Source organism: Hyla sarda, chromosome 1 (genome assembly GCF_029499605.1).
Source record: "Hyla sarda isolate aHylSar1 chromosome 1, aHylSar1.hap1, whole genome shotgun sequence".
Lineage (NCBI taxonomy): Eukaryota > Metazoa > Chordata > Amphibia > Anura > Hylidae > Hyla > Hyla sarda.
In genome coordinates, this window is record NC_079189.1 from 408956572 (window position 1) to 408977592 (window position 21021).

The 21021-nt window shown below is 44.9% G+C and overlaps 1 protein-coding gene across 4 annotated transcripts in view; it reads left to right on the forward strand.

The window, feature by feature from the left end:
* The first annotated feature begins 6329 nt into the window (after positions 1-6329).
* The window catches only part of GAL3ST1 (galactose-3-O-sulfotransferase 1), a 174101-nt gene continuing 159409 nt past the window's right edge, over positions 6330-21021 (forward strand). For 2 of the 4 annotated variants that reach the window (XM_056528652.1, XM_056528657.1), the window contains exon 1: positions 6330-6732. In XM_056528652.1, the coding sequence (XP_056384627.1) occupies positions 6671-6732 (62 nt within the window). In that variant the 5' untranslated portion in view covers positions 6330-6670. The remainder of the gene's footprint in view (positions 6733-21021) is intronic. The other 2 variants (XM_056528653.1, XM_056528656.1) reach the window with 2 other exon arrangements.

A 21021-nucleotide genomic window follows, 5' to 3' on the forward strand; every position in this document is an offset into this window, starting at 1 on the left:
AAATTTACCACTAACATAAAGTAGAATATGTCACGAATAAACAATCTCGGAATCAAATTTAAAAGTAAAAGCATCCCAGAGTTATTAATGCTTAAAGTGACAGTGGTCAGATTTGCAAAAAATGCTCCCGTCCTTAGGGTCATAATGGGCTCCGTCCCCAAGGGGTTAAAGGAGATGTCCGGTGCTCACTTTTCTTATTGTATCCGTTCCGGGCTGCAAAAAAAAAAGAAAATAAGCTTTCTCTTGCCTTCTTCTGAGTAAGAACATATCCCATATGTGGATGTAAAGAGCTCTGTGGGTGAACTACAGTGCTCAGAAGAGAAGGAGCGCCATTGGGCTTTTGGAGAGAAAATTTGCCTGGAATTGAAGGCCACGTGTGTTTACAAAGCCCCAATAGTACCAGAACAATGGACCCCCTCTCCCACATGTGACCCTATTTTGGAAGCTACACCCCTCACGTAATGTAATAAGGGGTGCAGTGAGCATTTACGCCCCACAGGTGTCTGACAGATTTTTGGAACAGTGGTCTGTGAAAATGAAAAATTTTACTTTTTAATTTGCACAGCCCACTGTTCCAAAGATCTGTCAAATGCCAGTGAGGTCTAAATACTCACTGCACCCCTTATGAAATTCTGTGAGGGGTGTAGTTTCCAAAATGGGGTCAAATGTGGGGAGGGGTCCACTGTTCTGGCACCATGGGGGCTTTGTAAACACACATGGCCCGTGAATTCTGTTCCAAACAAATTCTTTCTCCAAAAGCCAAATGTGACTTTTCTTCTGAGCACTGTAGTTTGCCCGCAGAGCATTTTACATCCTAACATGGGGTATTTCCATACTCAGAAGAGATGTGGTTATAAATATGGGGGGGGGGGGCATTTTCTCCTATTACCCTTTGGTAAATTTTTGGGAAAAAACTGCACTTTAGTGGGAATTTTTTTCTTCATTTACACATCCGACTTTAACGAAAAGTCGTCAAACACCTGTGGGGTGTTAAGGCTCACTGGACCCCTTGTTATGTGCCTTGAGGGGTGTAGTTTACAAAATAATATGCCATGTGTATTTTCTTTGCTGTTCTGGCACAATGGGGATTCCTAAATGCAACATGCCCCCCAAAAACCATTTCAGAAAAATTCACTCTCCAAAATCCCATTGTCGCTCCTTCCCTTCTAAGCCCTCTATAGTACCTGCTGAACACTTCACATACACATATGAGGTATTTCCTTACTCGAGAGAAGTTGGGTTACACATTTTGGGGGCTTTTTCTCGTATTACCCCTTGTAAAAATTCAAAAACTGGGTCTACAAGAATGTGCGAGTGTAAAAAATGAACATTTTGAATTTACTCCTTCACTTTGCTGCTATTCCTGTGAAACACCTAAAGGGTTAAACTTTCTGAATGTCATTTTGAATATTTTGAGGGGGTGCAGTTTCTATAATGGGGTCATATATGTGGTATTTGTAATATGAAGGCCCTTCAAATCCACTTCAAAACTGAACTGGTCCCTGAAAAATTCTGATTTTGAAAATTTCGTGAAAAATGTGAAAATTGTCGCTGAACTTTGAAGCCCTCTGATGTCTTTCAAAAATAAAAACATATCAACTTTATGATGAAAATATAAAGTAGACATATTGTATATGTGAATCAATATCTCATTTATTTGGAATATCCATTTTCCTTACAAGCAGAGAGCTTCAAAGTTAGAAAAATGCTAAATTTTAAATTCTTTCATCTAATTTGAAATTTTTCTCCAAGAAATTATGCAAGTATCGATGAAAATTTACCACTAACATAAAGTAGAATATGTCACGAAAAAAAACTATCTCGGAATCAGAACGAAAAGTAAAAGCATCCCAGAGTTATTAATGCTTAAAGTGACAGTGGTCAGATGTGCAAAAAATGTTCTGGTCCTTAAGGTGAAAATGGGCTTGGTCCTTAACCTCTTAAGGACCCAGGACGTACGGGGACGTCCCCGCACCCTGGGTTTTAAGGAGCCAGGACGTCCCCGTACGTCCTGGCGTTTTCCGGTCTCTGCCGCGCGCCGGGCAGAGATCGGAACCGGATACCTGCTGAAATGCTTCAGCAGGCATCCAGGGCAAACGCCGAGGGGGGCCATGTAGGTTACTTCCTCCCGCCCTGCCTGGCCCCTTGAAGTCCGGAGAGGACGGGAGGAAGACCGGAGGATGCGGCGGGGGACGGGGGAGTGCTGGGGCCCGGCCCCGGTACTTACCTCGTCCCTGAAGACCCGGATCCAGACGATGAAGACGGTGGCGGCGGCGACAGGTGAGTAGATCTTCAGCCGTGGTCGGGCCCTTTACAGCAATGCACGTCGCCGTAAAGCGACATGCATTGCTGTATTGGGACCCTGTATACTACAACTCCCAGCATGCCCAGACAGCCCTTGGCGTCTGGGCATGCTGAGAGTTGCAGTTTTGCAACTTCTGGAGGTCCACAGTTTTTGGACCACTGTGCCCTTCCAGATGTTGCAAAACTACACATCCTCAGCATGCCCTTACTGTCCAGGCATGCTGGGAGTTGTAGTTCTGTAACATCTGGCCCTTCAGATGTTGCAGAACTACAACTCCCAGCATGCCTGGACAGTTTTGGCATACTGGGAGTTGTAGTTTTGCAACATCTGGAAGGGCACAGATTGGGAACCACTGTATGAGTGGTCTGCAAACTGTAGTCCTCCAGATGTTGCAAAACTACAACTCCAAGCATGTTGGGAGTTGTAGTTCAGCAACATCTGGCTCTAAAGATGTTGCCGAACTACTACTCCTAGCATGCCTGAGAATGTTTGGGAGTTGTGGCTTTGCAACAGCTGGAGGCACACTGGTTGGGAAACATTGTTTCCTAACTCAGTGTTTCCCAACCCGTGTGCCTCCAGCTGTTGCAAAACTATAACTACCAGCATGCACTGAGACTGTGCATGCTGGGAGTTGTAGTTTTGCAACAGCTGGAGGTCCCCCCCCCCCCCCCCTGTGAATGTACAGGGTACATTCACATGGGCAGGGGACTTACAGTGAGTATCAGGCTGCAAGTTTGCAATGCAGAAATTTTGCGTGGCAGCTCAAACTCGCACCGGGAAACTCGCTGTAATCCCCCGCCCGTGTGACTGTATCCTAAAAACACTACACTACACTAACACAAAATAAAGTAAAAAACACTGCATATACACATACCCCTACACAGCCCCCCTCCCAAATAAAAATGAAAAACGTCTGGTACGCCACTCTTTCCAAAATGGAGCCTCCAGCTGTTGCAAAACAACAACTCCCAGTATTGCCAGACAGCCGTTGACTGTCCAAGCATGCTGGGAGTTTTGCAACAGCTGGAGGCACCCTGTTTGGGAATCACTGGCGTAGAATACCCCTATGTCCACCCCTATGCAAATCCCTAATTCAGGCCTCAAATGCACATGGCGCTCTCAATTCGGAGCCCTGTCGTATTTCAAGGCAACAGTATAGGGTCACATATGGGGTATCACCGTACTCGGGAGAAATTGCCTAAAAAAATCTTGGGGGTCTTTTTCTCCTTTCACCCCTTATGAAAAGGTGAAGTTGGGGTCTACACTAGCATGTTAGTGTAAAAAAATAAACTTTTTACACTAACATGCTGGTGTTGCCCTATACTTTTCATTTTGACAAGAGGTAAAGGGGAAAACGCCCCCCAAAATTTGTAACGCAATTTCTCCCGAGTACGGAGATACCCCATATGTGGGCGCAAAGTGCTCTGGGGGTGCACAACAAGGCCCAGAAGGGAGAGCGCACCATGTACATTTGAGGTGATTTGCACAGGGGTGGCTGATTGTTCCAGCGGTTTTGACAAACGCAAAAAAAACAAAACCCCACATGTGACCCCATTTCGGAAACTACACCCCTCACGGAATGTAATGAGGGGTGCAGTGAGAATTTACACCCCACAAGTGTCTGACAGATCTTTGGAACAGTGGGCTGTGCAAATTAAAAATTTTGTACAGCCCACTGTTCCAAAGATATGACAGACACCAGTGGGGGGTAAATGCTCACTTTACACCTTGTTACATTCCTCAAGGGGTCTAGTTTCCAAAATGGTATTCCATGTGGGGGTTATTTTGCTGTCCTGGCACCATATGGGCTTCCTAAATGCGACATGCCCCCCGAGCAAAATTTGCTTTCAAAAAGCCAAATATGACTCCTTCTCTTCTGAGCATTGTAGTTCGCCCGTAGTGCACTTCAGGTCAACTTATGGGGTACCTCCATACTCAGAAGAGATGTGGTTACAAATTTTGGGGGGTATTTTCTGCTATTAACCCTTTCAAAAATGTGAAATTTGGGGGGGAAACACACCTTTTAGTGAATTTTTTTTTTTTTTTTTTTACGTATGCAAAAGTCGTGAAACCCCTGTGGGGTATTAAGGCTCACTTTATTTCTTGTTACGTTCCACAAGGGGTCTAGTTTCCAAAATGGTATGCCATGTGTTTTTTTTTTTGCTGTCCTGGCACCATAGGGGCTTCCTATATGCGACATGCCCCCGAGCAAAATTTGCTCTCAAAAAGCCAAATATGACCCTTCTCTTCTGAGCATTGTAGTTCACCCATAGTACACCTCAGGTCAACTTATGGGGTACCTTCATACTCAGAAGAGATGGGGTTACAATGTTTGAGGGGTATTTTCTGCTATTAACCCTTGCAAAAATGTGAAATTTGGGGGGAAACACACATTTTGTGAAATTTTTATTTTTTTACATATGCAAAAGTCGTGAAACCCCTGTGGGGTATTAAGGCTCACTTTATTCCTTGTTACGTACCTCAAGGGGTCTAGTTTCCAAAATGGTATGCCATGTGGGGGATTTTTGCTAAATGCAACATGCCCCCCAAAAACCATTAAAAAAAAACGTACTCTCCAAAATCCCCTTGTCGCTCCTTCGCTTCTGAGCCCTCTGCTGCGGCCGCCGAACACTTTACATAGACATATGAGGTATGTGCTTACTCGGGAGAAATTGGGCTACAAATTGAAGTATACATTTTCTCCTTTTACCCCTTGTAAAAATTCAAAAATTGGGTCTACAAGAACATGCGAGTGTAAAAAATGGAGATTGTGAATTTTCTCCTTCACTTTGCTGTTATTCCTGTGAAACACCTAAAGGGTTAAAACGCTGACTGAATGTCATTTTGAATACTTTGGGGGGTGCAGTTTTTATAATGGGGTCATTTGTGGGGTATTTCTAATATGAAGACCCTTCAAATCCACTTCAAACCTGAACTGGTCCCTGAAAAATTGTGAGTTTGGAAATTTTGTGAAAAATTGGGAAATTGCTGCTGAACTTTGAAGCCCTCTGATGTCTTCCAAAAGTAAAAACACGTAAATTTTATGATGCAAACATAAAGTAGACATATTGTATATGTGAATAAAAATAAAAATTATTTGGAATATCCATTTTCCTTACAAGCAGAGAGCTTCAAAGTTAGAAAAATGCTAAATTTTCAAATTTTTCATCAAATTTTGGGATTTTTCACCAAGAAAGGATGCAAGATACCACAAAATTTTACCACTATGTTAAAGTAGAATATGTCACGAAAAAACAATCTCGGAATCAGAATGATAACTAAAAGCATTCCAGAGTTATTAATGTTTAAAGTGACAGTGGTCAGATGTGCAAAAAATGGCCAGGTCCTAAGGTGTAAAATGGCTGGGTCCTTAAGGGGTTAAAGGACAACTGCAGTGGTACACATTTATATATGCCCGTGCCCGAGCCTCAAAAATAAACATAATAAACTCATACATACTTTCCTACGAGCCCCCGTTGGTCCGGCACAGGCCTCACGGTCCGGCAGTGCTGACATCATTCCACTTCCTGGGGACGGGGACGCCGCAGAGCCGTCGGCGTATCACCAGCCGTAGCGATGTCCCGCCCCGGTCGGTGATAGGCTGAGCCCGCTGTCATGTAAGAAGCCGGCCAGAGCTCCTTACATGACGCTACGGCCGGTGATACGCCGACGGCTCTGCGGCGTCCCCGTCCCCAGGAAGTGGAATGACGTCAGCACTGCCGGACCGTGAGGCCTGTGCCGGACCAACGGGGGCTCGTAGGAAAGTATGTATGAGTTTATTTTGTTTATTTTTGAGGCCCGGGCACATATAAATGTGTACCACTGCAGTTGTCCTTTAAGTGGTTAATATTGGTGGGCCATGTATGAGTGATGGTGCCACTACTGCAACCCAGCTCTACTACATAACAGTAGTGACAGTCTAGTGACACCCACCTGTAGTGCCCAGTCCCCATGACACGGAGACCCCCAGAATGTGGCTCGTGAGACTGCTATTTGTTCTGTCAGCAGATAAGAGGAGCCTTGTTCTCTCTGGACACTGAATGCACTCTCTGTGCTGAGGAAGAAGAGGGGAGGAGACGGCGGCTGTGAGGGAGGTGGACGGGACCCATAGATATTAATTATACATTAGCCAGGAAGAATGTGACTCTGTGAGAAGGGGCAGCACAGACATGACTGGACTCCTGAGCACTGAGACCGTGTGAGGGAGGAAAGAGACAGACGAGGACAGACGAGGAGTAGAGAGACAGCCGAGGAGCAGAGAGACAGCCCTGACTCAGGAGTGAGACTTGTGGGACAATGCTGGGACTCGCTATGGCTGCCCAGGCTGTGCGGTGTCTCTAAGCGATGTCTCTAAGATAAGGCTGGATGCGACACCTGACTACACGACGGACTTCTACCTCAGATACGGACCCGCCACTGCGCCCGAGGTGAGTGCACAGGTGCAGGACCACCTCCGCCCCCCATCCTCCAGTGCTGCCCCTATAGTACCAGCAGAAAGGAGTTCTGTAAAGGACCAATACCTCCATATAAACTATGCTTACACATGACTAGAACGTTTCATGTTCAGCCTCTTTGTTTATGATGAGTTGTCCAGATACGATCAGTTCAAAATAGTGAACTAACCGATCTTGATGGCATTCCTGGCAAAGACTAGTGAACCAAAGCAAGTGAGAGGAGTCAGACAGGGAGTCATCCAGCACACTCACTCTCACACTAAGGTAGTGTTTTCCAAGCAGTGTGCCTCCAGCTGTTGCAAAACTACAACTCCCAGCATGCCCAGTAAAATGGAGAAAAAAAACTGACCTATAGCCGAATGTGACCTGAGCTAAGCGCTCTCTGGCCTTCTAAGTGCTGATTGCTGTTAGGGGTTAGGATTAGGGGTAAGGGTTAGGATTAGGATAATGGTGTTAGGATTAGGTTTAGGATTGGTTGTAAGGGTAAGGATTAGGGTAAGGTTTTAGGTTTAGGGGTAAGGGTTAGGGGTTCGGATTAGGAATAGGGGTTAGGATTAGAAATTAGGGGTTAGGATTAGGATTAGGGAGTTAAAGGGAGCCGGCTGTAAATCAGAAAAGTGTGTCCCTGTGCGGAGGGTCACATTCTGCTACAGGGACAGTTTTCTTAATTACACCTGACAGCCAAAGGCTATCCTTGCATGCTGGGAATTGTAGTTTTGCAACAACTGGAGGCACACAGTTTGGAGAACACTGCACTAAGGGTAGGTTCACATCCATACCATGCTTGTGGTATACCCCAAACAAATGTGCAAAGCCAACACTGATTTGGCTGAATACGTTTTTGTGGTATAGCTTTCTTGGTGGTATACGTTTGTACCCATTTGCATACATTTTAAATGTACACTTTTTTTTGTTATTTTGTTAAAGAGTACTTCTCCCCTAGACATCTTATTCCCTATCGTAAGGGTAGTGGATAAGATGTCTAATCACGAGGGATCTGGCCAATGGTACCCCCCCAATCACCTGGCCGGCACTGCGGCGTACTGAGTTTGGAGCTTCCGTGTTCGTGACGTCACACCCCTTCTGTTCATGTTTATAGGAGGGGACGTAATGGCTGTGGTCGCCTGTCATCTGGCATAGAGTTCGGATGACTGGGATGCTGCGCAGGAAAATGAAGGGGGTCCCAGCGGCGACCCCCCAACGATCATACATCTTATCCCCTATCCCACAATTTTTTTGGGGTGATAAAAAAGTTCAGCATGCAATACTTTCTGTATCACAATAAAATCGTATGCTGCGGTATGTTTTTTGCCCCATAGAAGTATATTAGTGATGTATGGTGCGGTGTATTGGTCTGTTCACACAATGTAATTTTCACTTAGTAATTTTAGCTACAGATCCGCATTCTGCCACAAGAATTGACGTATCCATTCTTCCGTCAAAATATGCAAGTAAAATCCCATGAAGTCAGGGGAACTTTGCATTTCCAGTGCCAAATAAGCAGCAATTCTGCTTAATTTCTGCATAAAAATTTTAGCGAAGAAACTTTGTACACCATGCTATGGCCTAGGGAAGAAAATCAATTTTCCTCCTTTGGTTAAATCTACACAGGTTAGAAGAGCGGTGATGTTTCCCTGCAGAAATGCAGCCGCACATCAAAACCTATACAGAGAAAAAGTTGCCAAGTTGCCCATAGCAACGAGTCACATAGCTTCTTTTATTTTTTAAAAAGGCCTCTTAACCTCTTAAGGACGTGCGGCTGGTCCCGGTAAATAATTCCAGGACTCTGGGCTAATAGCGTTTGGCACCGATTGTTGTGCCGCGCGCTATTAACCCTTTAGACCCGGCGATCAAAGTTGATCGCCGCGTCTAAAATGAAAGTGAAAGTTTCCCGGCAGCTCACTCGGGCTGATCAGGACCATCGCGATGTCCCGATCAGCTAGCATGCGAGCGGAGGTCCCCTCACCTGTCTCTGTCGCGTCCGATCAGCGATTGATTGCTCTAAGCCTGAGCTACAGGCTTGAGCAATCAACCGCCTATAACTCTGATCAATGCAAAGCTATGGCTTTGCAGGGATCAGTGTAAAAGATCAGTATGTGCAGTGTTATAAGTCCCTATGGGAGCTATAACACTGCAAAAAAAAAAAAAGTGGAAAAAAAAACAGTTAATAAAGGTCATTTAATCCCTTCCCTAATAAAAGTTTGAATCACCCCCCTTTTCCCATAAAAAAACAGTGTAAATAAAAATAAACATGTGGTATCACCGCGTGTGGAACTGTCCAAATTATAAAAATATATAGTTAATAAAACCACACGGTCAATGGCGTACACGCAAAAAATTCCAAAGTCCAAAATAGCGTATTTTTGGTCACTTTTTATGTCATGAAAAAATGAATAAAAAGCGATCAAAAAGTCAGATCAATACAAAAATGGTACCGCTAAAAACTTCAGATCACTGCACAAAAAATGAGCCCTCATACCGCCCTGTACCTGGAAAAATAAAAACTTTATAGGGGTCAGAAGATGAGAATTTTAAACATATACATTTTTGTCCATGTAGTTATGAAGTACAACAAAATCAAACCTATATAAGTAGGGTATAATTTTAACCAGATGGACCTACAGAATAAAGATAAGGTGTCATTTTTACTGAAAAATGCATTGCGTAGAAACGGAAGCCCCCAAAAGTAAAAAAAAATTGAATTTTTTCTTCAATTTTGTCGCACAATTCATTTTTTTTCCGTTCCGCCGTGGATTTTTTGGTAAAATGACTAATGTCACTGCAAAGTAGAATTGGTGGTGCAAAAAATAAGCCATCATATGTAATTTTTGGTGCAAAATTTAAAGGGTACCTCTCATCAAAAAAACTTTTGATATATTATAGATTAATGTATGCAGAATAACTTTACAATTGCATGTTATTAAAAAATATGCTTCTTTCTATTTAATTTTCCACTTTGAAGAAATGACCACTAGGGGTCTCCCTACCAGTCCTGGCAGCAAGCATTTCAGACTCATGCTGGAGTCCTAAACACCACGAGCTGCCAGTCTGCTTTGTTCACAAAGGAGAACACTCAGAGCTGCCAGCCTGCTTTGTTCACAGCCTGTTTGGCTGTGAACAAAGCAGGCTGGCAGCTCTGAGTGTTTAGGACTCCAGCATGAGTCAGAAATGCTTGCTGACAGGACTGATCGGGAAAAATACAATAGAAAGAAGCATATTTTTCATTAACATGCTATTGGAAAGTTATTCAACATTCATTAATCTATAATATTTCAAAAGTTTATTTGATGAGAGGTACCCTTTAAAGTGTTATGATGTTTAGAAGGTGATGAGGAAAAAATGCAAAAATGGAAAAACCCTGCGTGAAAGGGGTTAAAACTAAAAGATGCAATCTGATTGGTTGATAAGGGCAACTACACTGTCACTCATCTGCCCGGATAAATCTCCCCCATTGTATTGTGGATTTGTGATTTCACCACGTATTAGGGGGGGGGGGGGAGATTTATTAAAACCTGTATATAGGGAAGATGGTGCAGTGGCCCATAGCAACCAATCAGATTGCCTCTTTCATTTTTCAGATTGCCTCTTTTCCTTTTTAAAAATGAAAGAAGCGATCTGATTGGTTGTTATGGGTAACTGCACCACTCTTCTCTACACAGGTTTTGATAAATCTCCTATGTATATGGGTCCACAGTGAATCTGCAACAAAATCTGTGTGTACCACTTGCTGTTTTCTCTGTGTATTTGTGACAGATCTGCATGAAAAAAGTCTGACGCTTGTGAAATCACTTTAGAGGGGTGTATTCAGTTCAAGTACCTAGGGTACGGTATATATGGCCCTGTTTGCCTGCATGTGTGTGCGTGTACATTCACTAAAGGTCCAGTCTTCAGGGGTGTTGAAGAAGTCACCCCAGAGTGACGGAACGTGTGGGGTTCCAGTCACCCTGCCCTGCATTTATTTGCACATCTGCTCCTTCGTCTGTGGTTTACCTTATATTATTATTGTGTATTTATTATTATACTCTCTGTATTTGGGCAGCTATTTATTTTTTCAGTTTAGTATCACACTTATTGTATTTTTTCCTATATATCTTTTCGGAGCATTGGTAAAATATTGTGGTATCATCTACATGGCAGGGTAGGGGTTAGGGTGTTCATGGCCCCTCCCCTAGATGTTGTGTTTGCCTCTCTATTGAGCTTTTTTAATTGTTTTTAAATGTTATTTGTCCTCTTTTGTAACTGCATGTGGTTTGCATAATAAAGATGTAACTTATTTATCTATTATTTGATTTGGGTGTGTGCTTTATACAGTATATATTTTTCTCTGTTACAAATTGATGCAGCTGAAGACACCCTGGTTGGGAAACAATGCACTTTGTAATATACTGAATCGGCTAGAACAGTGTTTCCCAATCAGTGTGACTCCAGCTGTTGCAAAACTACAACTCCCAGCATGCACAAAGGCTGTCAGGGCATGCTGGGAGTTGTAGTTTTACAACAGCTGAAGGCACACTGGTTTGTAAACACTAGCATACACACACATAACAGGGACTACAACTCCCAGCATGTATCATTCTGGAGTCCCCCCCCCCCCTTCACACATAGAAATCATCCCCAGTCCGAGATTTATTCCCCTGCAGTCTATACATCCCCAGCCCGTGCACTTTGTTATCCTCCCCTTCAGATAACACTTTTATCTTCTCTGTCTACTTTCAGTGCAGACCTTTGTCCTCAGAAGAAGGAGCAGGGGGAGGGGAGATGAGGAGCTGTGTATGTCCTCTCTCCCCCTGCTCTGGCTTCTTTCTCTCATGCACACCTGCGTCCTCCAGGAGGGGGAGATGAGGGGGCGTGGCTTATTTCTCTCATGCAGACCTACGTCCTCGTCCTCCGGGAGGGTGTCAGGCCCAAGGCCTGATTATGGAAACATAGATGTGTTTTATATCTGTGTATAAACGAAGACATGGGTGAGGGGTCATTCAGACGGTGTATCCTGTGTTTTTGTGTATTGCATTTTATTGGGGGGTTTGCAAAAACTAACCAAGGAAAGGAAATATAGGGTCCTTCAACCACTGATACGTACACCCTTGGAGATAAATTATAGTAAATCAATCCACTTAAATCTACCAATGAGGCCACAAATATATACACAATGAGCTAAAATGTTTACTTTTATTAAAGGTCACAATAAAAAGACATTGCCTCACAATAAAGTGCTCCGAAAAGTTGCATCATATATATATTACAAAATGAAAGACATAAATCCAGGGTGGGGTATAGGATACAGGTGAATAACCTGACCTAACCGACCCTGCCTAGTCTAACCCCTTGCCCTGACTAGAATACGTGTGGACAGGGACAAGGGATATAAATTATGTACAAAACCAAGAATATAAAACATAGAAAAGTAGACAATAAAAATGACACAATATGTCTAAACTCTTACTCCTTATAACCTACGCGTTTCACCCTAACTTGTAATTTGGGGTTCATCAGGGCTCGGAGGAGCAGTCAACATACCTTTGTATATACTGATCAATAAACAAGACACCACATATATAATTACAAAAATATCTAAATACCAAAGATAGTGAGATACATATAATACATAAATAACACGTAATAGCTGCACGATGATGCTGAGTCAAAAATAGACACTGCAGATAAATTAGATGAATTCATCCACATAGGCCCCAAATATAGGAATGAGAATCCTTGATTTTACTTTCAATAGATGTGACAATACGTTCCTTGCCCAAATAGAAACTTCACATAGAGTTGTATGTACTCAAGATGACTGAGTGATTTACTGTTAGGATACACAATCCTGAATTACCGGTACTACTGGAGCCCTGGTTCAAATAGTCCACGGGTACCAAATAAGGTTAATAGCTGATATAGCACAGAAGTCAGACGTATCACAACACACTATAGACTCCTATTGGGAATCAAGCAACAGGTGACAGATAAAAAGACCAATGAAGTAGATGGCAATTCCGCTTCCCTAATATGGAAACTCCCGAGAGATGATACACTCCCGATCCCTGGTGTCCATTGTGTGGACTCAGCGTGCGGCGTCAATTGGGGGGTTTGGCTGGTTGTTTGTATCTCCTTTGAAGTCCTGCACTCTGGTCTCATCATATAATCAACCAGATAAGAGGGCCAGGAACAGAGATGCCCCCCTGGTGGGATCAGAGGGGAGGGAGGAACGGAGTCTCCCTCCAAAAAAGGCAGATATATAATATTTAACAATGCTAGACTCTGTGAGTTCAATGCTGTGGCACAAGCTGACAAGACCATCCTAAGAACAGCTGAAACTCACTCTCTTGGACTGATACCATCATGCTGTAAGAACTTCATCTTTTGTTTTCTGAACTTGCCTTCCTAAACTCTTTTATACATTTTTGTAGCTGTATGTCATTTGTTTCTGTATTTTTATATAGTCAGCACTGTGATACCTTTTATCAGATTAAATGTTTAATTAATCAGCTCTGGTCTTTGATCTCTAACTATATGAGCTCACCTTTCTGATGGCAGCTCTGGTGGAAACACGTATCTAAGGGTTAATTTGGTGACTTGCTGGGACTAGTAGTGTATACCCAGAGGTCTGGCGGCTTTAACCCTTGCACCATCACACTCTCTCTAGCGTCTCGGCTGGACCGATAGGGTGTGATTGTGACAGAGGGGGAGATGAGGGGGCGTGACTTCTTTCTCTCATGCAGACCTGTGTCCACCAGGCTCTGAAAGAACAGAGAAAAAAAAAAAAAAAAGCACTGACGTGTTGTCCACAGCCTAATCCTAACACAGCCGACGCTGTGGACGACAGTAAGAGATCCAACACAGAACTATAGAACTTCCTGGCCCACAAACAGGTAAGAAAAAAAAGACACATGCTACACAAATATATAATACATGTCAATTGCAAAAACATGAACATTAAAAGAAGATGCAATATAGCCAAAAATCTTAACCACTGGAGTACCCCTTTAATGAGTGTGTTTTATGAGTGGATTAGATTGTATCACAATATTGTTCTGCGGATTTCTAGATCACAGCTGCTATGAAATTCACGTAGCTAGAATGCTTAATATCCTCTACTGTATTATTTTAAAGGAGTAGTCCAGTGGTGATTCAGTGGTGAGCAACTTATCCCCTATCCTAAGGATAGGGGATAAGTTGCAGATCGCGGGGGGTCCGACCGCTGGGGCCCCCTGCGATCTCCTGTACGGAGCCCCGACAGCCCGCGGGAAGGGGGCGTGTCGACCTCCGCACGAGGCGGCGGCCGACACGCCCCCTCAATACAACTCTATCGCAGAGCCGAAGCGCTGCCTTCGGCAATCTCCGGCTCTGCCATAGAGATGTATTGAGGGGGTGTGTCGGCCGCCGCCTCGTGCGGGGGTCGACACCCGCTATCTCGGCGGAGAGCCGGGGCCCCGTACAGAGAGATCGCAGGGGGCCCCAGCGGTCGGACCCCCGCGATCTCAAACTTATCCCCTATCCTTAGGATAGGGGATAAGTTTTTCACCACTGGACTACCCCTTTAAGTGCCCTTAAATGTACTAACCTAGACCTAAATTTACATTTATGTATTGTGATGACTCGCTCTTGCAGTGAGGTGCGGTTTGCAGTATAGATGTAAGGAGATAGCGTTTTAAACCAAAGTCCAGTGTTTTATTCACACTTGAGCATACAGCTAACAGTCTTTAACGCGAAACAAAGGAAAAACACAACAAAGTCCACCTGTATTTCCTAAGGCATTTGTTCACACCTGCATTCACACCATGCAGCGACAGGACGTCTTTTCCAGGCCTCATCCAGGCTTTCCAGCAGCTTCCACTCTTAGAGCGTTCAGAAGGAGACTCCACACACAGTTCTTCCTGGCACGGTTCTTCCTGGCACTGTGTGCTACAACAACAAAGTCTTAATCCAATTCCATTCCAATCCCCTTCTCATCCACCGCAGCTAGTGAGGCAGCCTAGCTTTAAAGGGGTACTCCGGTGAAAAACTTTTTTTTTTTTTTTCAAACTGGTGACAGAAAGTTAAACAGATTTGTAAATTACTTGTATTAAAAAAATCTTAATCCTTCCTGTACTTATTAGCTGCTGAATACTACAGCGGAAATTCTTTTCTTTTTGAAACACAGAGCTGTCTGCTGACATCATGAGCACAGTGCTCTCTGCTGACATCTATGTATATTTTAGGAACTGTCCAGAACAGCATATGTTTGCTATGGGGATTTCCTTCTACTCTTGACAGTTCCTAAAATGGACAGAGATGTCAGCAGACAGCTCTGTGTTTATAACAGAAAAGAATTTCCACTGTAGTATTCAGCAGCTAATAAGTACAGGAAGGATTAAGATTTTTTTTATAAAAGTAATTTACAAATCTGTTTAACTTTCTGGCACCAGTTGATTTAAAAAAAAAAAAAAAAAAAAAAAAAACAGTTTTTCACCAGAGTACCCCTTTAAGGCCAACAAAAAACCTGGCCTGGATTGTGGGGAATGACCCCCACCATGCACTTGGTCATTCCCGGTAAGAGCCATCCCGGATTGGCCTTCCAGCCATACTATGGGCACAGTATCAGGCCGCGCCGCAGCACGGATACTGGAAGATACCGGCTCTTGCCTCACCAAGGCCAGGAACCTTGGTGACACATACAGTCCATCCATGACCACACATTTCACCTTATCACATAACCCCCCCCCCCCTTTGTTCAAACCTGAGGGGGTGAACACATATGCCTAACTTCTCGATAAGCTCATCAACTTGGGGCATGGGATAAACCTCAAACTTGGAAACTTCATTCAGTTTCCGGAAACCGTTACAGAACCGTAAGGAACCATCTGGTTTGGGCATTAAGACTATCAGACTGGCCCACTCACTTTTCGATTCTTTGTAGGGACCCTGCCCCTAGCCAGGAACTTACTATCTACCGAAACTCTGCTCTGAGCTCGCTGAGCTGCCTCGATATGTTCATCAACCAAATGCAACACCGTTTCCATACATTCCTGCAACTGAGTGACACACACCATTACAGTATAGGGCAGCAAGAGATCCCAATTCTTACCATCTCTTTAGAACATATCATCATCATCTCTATAGAACATATCATCATCATACTTGTCTCTATAAAACATATGATTATCATCATTATCATCTCTATAGAACATTTCATTATCATCTCTATCCCCTTAAGGACTCAGCGTTTTTCCGTTTTTTCATTTTCATTTTTTCCTCATCACCTTCTAAAAATCATAACGCTTTCAATTTTGCACCTAAAAATCCATATGATGGCTTATTTTTTGTGCCAAAAGGAAAAATAGCCAGTACAACAACCTAATACACAGGTGCCCGCTGCTGTGGCAAATACAAAATGTACAAAAAAGAATGTTGCAACAGCACTCTAGATCAAAAAATGGAGGCTCTTAGCGCACTTTTTGATCAAAATGTATCCCCCCATCCACCACGTGGAGGTGGCCTCATATCGGATGGGACCCTAACATAACTCACCTCTGCTGTGCATATAGCCTCTGACTGTGTGACATTTTGATCAAAAAGTGTGCTAAGAGCCTCCATTTTTTGATCTAGAGTGCTGTTGCAACTTTCTTTTTTGTACATTTTATATTTGCCACAGCAGCGGGCACATGTGTATTAGGTTGTTGTGCTGGCTATTTTTCCTTTTGTTTCTACTTTGTAAGTTGGGGGGTGTGGCACCCTCTTTAGCCATGCACCCCACCCCTCTCAGACTGGAGGTGGTTTAGTCAATGGCTGATCCAACATGTCACACAGTCAGAGGCTATATGCACAGCAGAGGTGAGTTATGTTAGGGTCCCATCTGATATGAGGCCACCTCCGCGTGGTGGATGGGGACACACATTTTGATCAAAAAGTGCGCTAAAGAGCCTCCATTTTTTATCTAGAGTGCTGTTGCAACTCTTTTTTGTACAGTTTATTTTTTGTGCCACCAATTCTACTTTGCAGTGACATTAGTCATTTTACCAAAAAATCCACGGCGAAACGAAAAAAAAATCATTGTGCGACAAAATTGAAGAAAAAATTTCATTTCGTTTCTATGCAGTGCATTTTTTTGGTCAAAATTACACCTTATCTTTATTCTGTAGGTCCATACGGTTAAAATGGTACCCTACTTATATAGGTTTGATTTTGTTGTGCTTCTAAAAAAAAATCATAACTACATGCAGGAAAATTTATACGTTTAAAATTGTCATCTTCTGACCCCTGTAAACTTTTTTATTTTTCCGCATACGGGCCGGTATGAGCGCTCATTTTTTGTGCTGTGTTCTGAAGTTTTTATCGGTACCATTTTTGTGTTGATCGGATTTTTTTGATCGCTTTTTATTCATTTTTTTAATGATATAAAGTGACCAAAAATACGCTATTTCGGAATTTTTTTGCGCGTACGCCATTGACCTTGCGGTTTAATTAATGATATCATTTTATAGTTCGGACATTTACGCACGCGGCGATACCACATATGTTAATTTTTATTTTAATTTACACAGTTTTTTTTATGGGAAAAGGGCGGTGATTCAAACTTTTATTAGGGAAGGGGTTGAATGACCTTTGTTAACTTTTTTTTTTTTCACTTTTTTTTGCAGAGCTATAGCTCCCATAGGGACCTATAACACTGCACACACTGATCTCTTATGCTGATTCCGTGCAAAGCCATAGCTTTGCATGGATCAGCGAGATAGGGGCTCGATTGCTCAAGCCTGTAGCTCAGGCTTGGAGCAATCAAACCCTGATTGAACGCCACGGAGAGAGGTAAGGAAACCTCCGCCTGCGTCCCAGCTGATCTGAACATCGCGATTTTATTGCGATGTCCCGATCAGCCCGACTGATCTGCCGAGAAGCGTTTACTTTCGTTTTCAGACACGGCGATCAACTTTGATCGCCGCGTCTGAAGGGTTAACAGCATGCGGCACAACGATCGGTGCCGCACGCTGTTAGCCCAGGGTCCCAGCTATCGTTAGCAGCCAGGGCCGACCCGTTGTGATGCGGGGTCACGGCGTGACCCCGTTTTTCACACCGGGACCGGGCTCAGGGTGTACAGGTACGCCCTGAGTCCTTAAGAGGCTATAGAACATATCATAATCATCATCTCTATAGAACATATCATTATCACGCAGAGGGCCGGGATTGTCGATACATGTGTCCGCTTCTGCCCTAGGAGAGGGAAAAAGCACAGGCTCCTCCGCAGCATCTACAGTCTGTTCAACAACAGGTGCCACCGACACCTGGCACTCTTCCTCTCCCACCACGTTGGCCCCAGAGTCAGAAAAGTCATCTACAGTACATGGGACTCCCTCCCATAAGTTCAACACCTCAGGCTGGGACGAGGCCACCTCAGGCTGGGACGTGGCCACCTCACCTCAGGTATGGCTCGACGTCATCAGCGGCAGTCATCTGTGGCATCGCCATCGGCACCATCCTGGCGTCAGGGTTGGTCCGTGTCGTCGCTCCAGCCTGAAACGCCACGACCCGCTGCCGCAATAGCTGGTTGAACTCCTGATGTTGCAGGATGGCCTCCTGCAGTTGCAAGTGGTTGATTTCCATGAAATTCTTTATCACAGCCTTCATCTTGGCGAGACTTGACGTCAGAACCGTTGCCCCTACCAACTGCTTCAAAAAGTTATCCCAGGCTAAGTCCTTAAACAGCGTGCTGCACCTCACTGCGTGGCCCCTAGCAACCACTCCAGCGGCCCTTGGCAACAGCATACTGCAACTCCAACGCTGACCTCACTGCATTGCCCCTAGCAACCAGTCCAGTGGCTCTTGGCAACAACGTTCTGCAACTCCAACGCTGACCTCACTGCGTTGCCCGCATCCTCCACCAAATGTGATTACTCGCTCTTGCAGTGAGGTGCGGTTTGCAATATAGAGGTAAGGAGACAGCATTTTAAACCAAAGTCCAGTGTTTTATTCACACTTGAGCACACAGCAAACAGTCTTTAACGCGAAACAAAGAAAAAACACAGCAAAGTCCACCTGTATTTCCTTTGGCGTTTGTTCACACCTGTGTTCATGCCACGCAGCGACAGCACGTCTTTTCCAGGCCTCAGCAAGGCTGTACAGCAGCTTCCAATCTTAGAGCATTCAGAGGGAGACTCCACACACAGCCCTTCCTGGCACTGTGTGCTACAACTAGCAAGTCTCAATCCAATTCCATTCCAATCCCCTTCTCATCCGCTCACATCCACTACAGCTTGTGAGGCAGCTTAGCTTTAACTTCTTAAGGACCCAGGACATCCTGTGACGTCCTGGCACCCTGGGCTTTAAGGACCCAGGACGTCCTGTTTCCGGTTCCTGCCGAGCGCCGGGCAGAGATCGGAAGCGGATGCCTGCTGAAATGCTTCAGCAGGCATCCAGGGCAAACGCCGAAGGGGGCCATGTAGGCCCCCATGTCGGTGATCGTCGCAAATCACGAGGGAAATCGCCCCTGTGATCTGCGGCGGTAATTTTGCATGATCCCGGTTGTCACAGACAGCCAGGACCATGCTGAAGTATAGGAGCGAGGTGGCACCTCCTCCTATCCCCTGCGATTCCAATGCAAGCCAACGGCAGGGGGCGTGATAGCTGTCACGCCCTCTGGTGGCCAGGTAAATATAACTTAAAGGAGTACTCTGGTGCTTAGACATCTTATCCCCTATCCAAAGGATAGGGGATAAGATGCCTGATCGCGGGAGTCCCGCCGCCGGGGACCCCCGTGATCTTGCACGCGGCACCCCGTTTGTAATCAGTCCCCGGAGTGTGTTCGCTCCGGGACTGATTACCGGCGACTACAGGGCGGGTGCCGTGTGACGTCACGCCCCCGCCCCCGTGTGGTGTCACGCCCCGCCCCTCAATGCAAGCCAACGGGAGGGGGCGTGACAGCTATCATGCCCCCTCCCGTTGGCTTGCATTGAGGGGCGGAGCATGACATCACACGGGGGCGGGGGCGTGACGTCACACGAAGCCTGCCCTGTAGTCGCCGGTAATCAGTCCCGGAGCGAACACGCTCCAGGGACTGATTACAAACGGGGTGCCGCGTGCAAGATCACGGGGGTCCCCAGCGGCGGGACTCCCGCGATCAGGCATCTTATCCCCTATCCTTTGGATAGGGGATAAGATGTCTAAGCACCGGAGTACTCCTTTAAGTTATATTTACCTGGCCACCAGAGGGTACAATACATTTTTAGTGATGAAAATAACTTTCATAAAAGTATTTTTTCATATAAAATAATTGTGTACCAGGGCTAGCTGGGACCAAAAATAGGCCCGGGCATTGTAGACTGACTAAAACACAGGCATCTGTGCTGTGGTGCGGCCTGATACTGTGCCCGTAGTATGGCTGGAAGGCCGATCCGGACGGCTCTTATCCGGGACGGCTCTTACCGGTCATTCCCCAAAATCCAGGCCAGGTTTTTTGTTGGCCTTAAAGCTAGGCTGCTTCACCAGCTGTAGTGGATGAGAAGGGAATTGGAATGGAATTGGATTGAGACTTGCTAATTTTTTTGGTAAGAGTCAGACTACTGGGACCCTGAAAGAGCTCCTCATTTTAAGTGGCTCTACAGCTGTTGCAAAGCTTCAACTTCCATCATGTCTGGAAAGCCTCAAGCATTATGGGAGTTGTAGTTTTGCAACGGCTGTAGAACCACTAATTAGGGTACAGTTTCATCCATCATCCCCGCACAAGTTACAAGTGACTGCAGAGTTGATGGGATAGTCACACAGAATACACAATATCAGTGACCTGAGAGTCATCTTCTCTGTTGTCTTTCCTTTTCATCTTCATCTGGTCCAGACGCCAGTACTTCTTCCAGCTACATCTTCTCTGCAGAGTCTGATGCCCTGACATCATTGGTTTCTCACTTTGTCAGCAGATCCTCATCTTCTGTATGTTGAAAATAATTGTTATAACTGCCAAATACTGTGCCCCCTGAATATAGCCCTGACACCTGTAATATTAATACTGCCACACACTGTATCCTTAATACCAACACTGCCACAGATTGTTTCTTCTCAATTCGGCTGAATCACACCCCTGCACTGTCCTCTTTCATTCTCCTCCTCCAGACCCCTCTGTCCTTCTCCATCCTCCTCCACTAGACCCCTCTATTCTCCTCTGTCCTCCTCCATCCTCCTCCACCAGACCCCTTTGTCCTTCTTGGTCCTCCCTCTCCAGACCCCTCTGTCCTCTTCCGTCCTTCTCCAGACCCCTCTGTTCTCCTCCATCCTCCTAAAGACCCCTCTGTCCTCCTCCTC